Source organism: Malurus melanocephalus, unplaced genomic scaffold (genome assembly GCF_030028575.1).
Source record: "Malurus melanocephalus ecotype Western Australia unplaced genomic scaffold, MMel_1.1 scaffold_137, whole genome shotgun sequence".
NCBI classification, from domain to species: Eukaryota; Metazoa; Chordata; class Aves; order Passeriformes; family Maluridae; genus Malurus; species Malurus melanocephalus.
Window position 1 is genome coordinate 1,056,909 of NW_026623369.1, and position 5,485 is coordinate 1,062,393.

Genomic DNA, 5,485 nt, shown 5'->3' on the forward strand with positions numbered 1-5,485 from the left:
GCGCTCTGCCGCTGCGCCCCGGCCCGCGGGACGAGGTGCTGGCGGCGGCCCTGCAGCGCCTGCGGGAGGTCTTCGAYATCGAGGAGCTGCCGCCCGATGTGCTGCCCCGCAAGAAGCCGCCCCAGTTCATGGTGGATCTCTTCAACAAGGTGGCCGACGCCAACGGCATCACCCGCGCCCCGGGGCTGCTGCAGGGCGACGTGGTGCGCAGCTTCGAGGACCGAGGTGGGCCCGGGGCCGAGCGGGCGCGGGATCCCCGCGGAATCCCCGCGGCGGGGTCTGGCTTGTTCCTAAAGAAGGGTCTTTTCCAGTTCACGTGGACCACCACCACTTCTACTTCGACATCAGCGCCATGGAGAAGGGCGAACAGATGCTGAAAGCTGAGTTCAGGGTCTTCAAGCTTAAGAGGACACATCTGTCCAGAAGATCCGACGTGCAACACTTCTGCAAAGTACGTGGGGAAATAGTTAAATACTTAATTGTGCTGTCGTTTGTTACTAATACTGAAAATGAGGAGTGCAACTATGTACCACGCAAACCTGCTTTATTGTTATTTTTCTTTTGTCGTCCTTACTTTTTCTTTGCCTCCAGCATGCAAAGAAGTAGTGCAAAGTTTTGATTTTGGCAGTAGGCTGTCCTTTGTGCTATGACAGTGAGCTTTCCCTAAAGATACCAATGTCAGATCTATCCCATATCAAACTGTACTTTTCTGGGATTTGAGCTGTTTAGAGATTCGAATTGAAATTTATCTGCTGGAGGTGCTCAGAAAAATACTAATAGCAGCCTGAGATTCATGAGAAAACAGRGCGGGTAAGGAAATTGAGTGTATCTGTTCCTGTGGCAAAGGGCAGGATTGGACTTTGTGCAAACCTGAAGACAAATATTTGGAGGAGAAGAAGATGCTGTTGGTATCAGGTGTTCAAAACAAGATAGGGGTGGCAAGGATATTTTTCTATAGCATCTGTAGCCTGGTATCGTGCCTCTGAACACATCTAGAAGTAGATGTATGTAGCGATAACTTTTTCTGTTAAACTGTTCAAATTCTACTTTTTGTCTCATTTAGAGTAACAGTACCATTTTACAGCTGTGATGTTAAACTCTGTGTAGAAACCTGTATAATCTTCATCCTCCTATTCTGCTGCAAGAACAATTAATTTCTTACTGGTTTTGTTGTATTGCTGCTGTCAAGGTGGAAGTGTATGAGCTGTTGGAGAGTGAAAATAAGCCACAGAGAAAACATCTCATTGCATCAAGGTTACTGTCCCTCTACACAGAAGGCTGGGAAGTCTTCAACGTCACACAGACAGTAAGCAGAGAAGTCTGTCATAATTTTATTTCTAAATCTTTTATGGGGACAGCTCATAACTCCAGCATTGCCATTATGCTGGGTTTTGAAGTCAATTCAAACTGAAGGACAGCAGCAGAGGGAGAAACTTTCTTTCTACACTTAAAAGTACACCTGGTGCTACCTGAATTAAAGAAGTGTTAATGAGCTGCTAGGAGTACAAGAATGGTGAGAATTGAGTAACCCAAACCTAGTCGCTGGAGRGACATCAGGCCAAGTATGTCGTGATTAAAGCCTTGTGAACCTTGTGCTAGTCCTCAGACTGCCAAAGCATTTAGCATTGGTTATGTACTAGGAGTAGGTTTTCATTTATCTTCTTTATTCTGCTGAAATTTCTGTAGAGCTCTATGCTACAATGTTGTGTTTMTAGAGTTTATCATGGTTGGATTGCGGTTCGTTCATTCAATTTCCCCCATAGACTTCTGTATTTGTGAGCTTCAAGATTGGTTTTGTAGATATCCATAAAGTGGAACAGTAGGTGAATGCCTTTCCATAGCAAAAAACCCCACTCATTTAAAACATGCAGATTTTTGGGTTTAAAACTGTACTCTGGGACGGTGTTTTTCATTGCCAAAGTTTTATGATCAAACTGAACAGGATGCTTGGATCATTGGTTGAGTTCCACCTGAAGTCATGATATTCCTGCTAGAGAATGGCCTGGCCTTATCTATCAGTGTGTAATTATAACAATTAGATAAGTAAATTTTCTTAATTGTGAGTTTCTTCAAATGCCATAGATTTTAGATTTACATGAACTTTAATGGAATGAAAGGTCTGGAGAGTTCATATTACTCTGTTGAGATTGCTATGAAAAATAAATTTCTGCTGAAAGTCAGAGAGAGTTTATTTTAATATTAACTCCTACACCCAAGTGTTCACTGGTAAATTCTCTAAAATTAATTATCTTTCTGTAAATGTAGCTTTGGGGAATGCGTATGATATTTTGTATTTTTAAGTGTTGAATTACTGGTGTAAATATAAAAATCAGTGGAGTCTCAGCTATACAGTTATCTCACTTTGTTAYATATATGTCCTGCTCTCAAAGCTTGTTGCCCTATTTCCTTTTCCTAATATAAACATTGCTTAATCATAATGCTGTAATTAGAATATTGAAACAATATTTTTTCTTTTTCTTGCCTTCACCAGGTTTCCAAGTGGGTTGGAAACAGCAGCTCCAACCATGGCTTTTGGATAACTACTACACATGTATCCAACAATGGAATGGAACACAACCTGGTTACATTTGCTAAGAGCCAGGGCACTTTGCAGGAGAGTAGAAATGCTCTCCTTGTCCTCTTCACGAACAGTAACAAACGGAGGTCTCACAGCTTTGTACCTTCTGCTACAAGTAAGTTCACTGTTAGAATATGAATTGCCTGTTTGTCTTCTGTTACCTCCTGCTACTTCATGTGAATCTAACCTTAGTTATTTACTTGCAGTGTTTGAGGTTCAGCTCTGTCAGTGATCAGAACTTGTTTTGATAGCTCTTGCTAGTAGGTCGCCAGCATCCTAAGTCGCTTCTTCCCTCACAAAAATTGTGTTTGCAAGAAATATTCATTAATCCTAACTAATCTGATTTATTTAGTTTGTTATGGGGTGGGATTTCTATTTTTTAAGTACCATTTATTTTTGTGGTGGTGAAATTTGCATGAAGATTCTATGTCAGATTTAGACTGAAAAAACTCAGTGACCTGGGAAACTTCGTGAAAATTCTGGTCAAGTATCTGTAAGTAGAGTCATTAGGAGTGATTTTTAGAGTGAAAGAGGTTGTTAAATAAGCAGTTTGAACTTCTCTGTCCTTGGCTTGGTTTTTAAGCACCTATTTAACTTCARTAACTAATTAGCATTGTGACTACAGGCTGCTTCCATCAAAGACAACGCCCTCATGCCTTAAATTACAAAACAGTGTCTTACCTCTCCCACTGGCCTTCCTGTAAAACCAACTAAGGCTGGATTTTAGGGCCTGATAAATCCAAAGAGCCAAAGCTGGGAGGAGTTGCAAGTCATGCTGTTCTGGCTTTGCAGACTTTTCTGGTAAACGGTTGTATTTGCATATCAAAAAGAAGCAAGGTAGGACTTGGATCGGTATTAAGAAGTAGGTGATGAAATCGATTAAAAATAAAAATGAGGCTGGCCTGTTTATTTTTGTTTTCCAAATAAAAATTAATAGTGAAACCCTAGACCCCAGTTTAATGAGCATCAAGCTCTGCATGGGATACTGTGTCAAAATTGGGAAATACCATAATGAAGAAATTCTCTAGACCTGTGTATTGTTAGTGGTGAATGACTACATGGATTGTTCTACATATCAGTAAATCTCAGCTTCTGTATGTGAATTTTGAGGTTTCCATGTACTTCAGGGCTTCTCAGAAGATGCTTTAAGAAAGCATCCTGTTGTCAGTGAGCTTCATTCTTTAGCAGTGTTCTGTAAACCTGCTGGTGGTTTTTTAGATCAATAATTTTTAAAATATTTTTTTAAATGTTTACACATTACAAGGTTACTGCACACTCTGCTTTGTGAGTGTATGGGTAGAGTTTCTGGGAGAACACTGGAGAGAAAAAGGCTGTGATCTCCACCCTCTGTTAGCACTGCCCAGAATAATGTGTGTTGTAGGAGTGGCCATATGAAGACTCTTAATACCATTCAGCCATGAAGAGGGATTGTGTCGCTCATAAAATATTTGGTAGATCATTGCGTTTTTCCTTTCTATTTGTGCTGAACTGGAGCCTTTTCAGGATACAAAGTGCAACACAAAATTTGACAGATTTGGAAGTATGGCTGAAATGGCAATTGAATACACACCCCTTCTGGTACTTTCACTGGTTAGGTGCCATTTCAAAATCTTAACTGAACATTTTGATGTGGATTTATTTACTAGACTTTTCATGTGGAATACTGCATTTAGTAAATGCACTTCATTTGTGACATATTAATGTACAACTTCCTTTCAGAATCAGAGATAAACCCTGCCAAACCTGATGTTTCACGTGTTTCTCATGAGGCTGATGTCATGGAAAGCAGCAGTGCCAGCATGAGCAGGAGACCCCGAGCTGCCGCAGCCCCTGCTGCCAGAAGCCAGGTAACAGCATGTCACCGAAGGGAGCTCTATGTAGACTTCCAAGCTATTGGCTGGTCAGGATGGATTATTTATCCGAGTGGATACAATGCATTTTATTGCAGAGGATCCTGTTTCTTCCCTTTGGGGGAAAGTCTAAATGCTACAAACCATGCTACAGTTCAGTCCATTGTTTATACACTGAAACTGTCTCAAGATGTCAGCACGCCCTGCTGTGTGCCAGATGAATTGAAGTCCCTCAATCTTCTCTACTTTGATGACAAACAGAATGTTGTCCTTAAAAATTATAAAGACATGGTGGCAACAAGGTGTGGTTGTCATTAGCAAGACATTTTTTTAATTTGCATTTGATGTGCGCCTGGATTCAGTTCCCTGTTTGCCACTGAAGATACCAAAGAAGATGGTGTTTCAGTTTACAGGGCAGGAGAGACAGAAACTCGTCTGCACTTCAAATCCTTCTGCTACCATGGCTGCGTGGAAAGGTGGCTGGCTCGTGAAGAGTTGTGGACTTCAAGACCTCCGTGGAGACCTCTTAGAGTGCCTGTACACCAGGGAAACTAATCAAATCAGGAACTTGCTGTGTGAAGGAGTTGAAACACATTGGCTGTTTAAATTAAGGTCTTGTTCTGTATATCAAGACTCAGAATTTCCAGGGTTTTAGCATGGCACCCTGCCTTAATCCAGGTTAATAACACAGCCTAATTCAGTTTTGGCTGCCTGATCCAGTGGGGATGTGCAGTCCTACTYTGAGCTTTCAGGGTGTTTGCCCAGAGCTAATCTCAGAGGCTTCTACCTGCAGATCATGCATTACCAGGAAACAGACTTCTTCCTATGAGCTTTATGCAGCTCTACCAAATGCAGAGACCTCCTCATAAGTCCCCATGGGACTTGCTAGCCAGTGTGACAGAGCACATAAGCCAGTATTTGTCTGGGAATCAGCATATTTGGCTTCTAACTCAGGGCTTCAACTCTGTCTGGTGAGGCCAGTGCCTCTCTCTGTAATATTTTTCCCCTCCACCACAGTCTGCTGTTGCTGTTAGGCTGTGTGGCACAGAGATTGCCA

General features: G+C 41.8%; 1 protein-coding gene across 1 annotated transcript; it reads left to right on the forward strand.

Moving 5' to 3' along the window:
* Positions 1 to 2: 2 nt before the first annotated feature.
* On the forward strand, positions 3 to 4,746 carry LOC130576385 (bone morphogenetic protein 7-like; the record flags this gene model as incomplete). Its single annotated transcript, XM_057371010.1, has 5 exons — positions 3 to 225; positions 312 to 451; positions 1,190 to 1,306; positions 2,492 to 2,693; positions 4,298 to 4,746. Coding segments are annotated over 5 exons (1,131 nt in total), but the record flags the coding sequence as incomplete, so codon positions are not given.
* Positions 4,747 to 5,485: the final 739 nt, after the last annotated feature.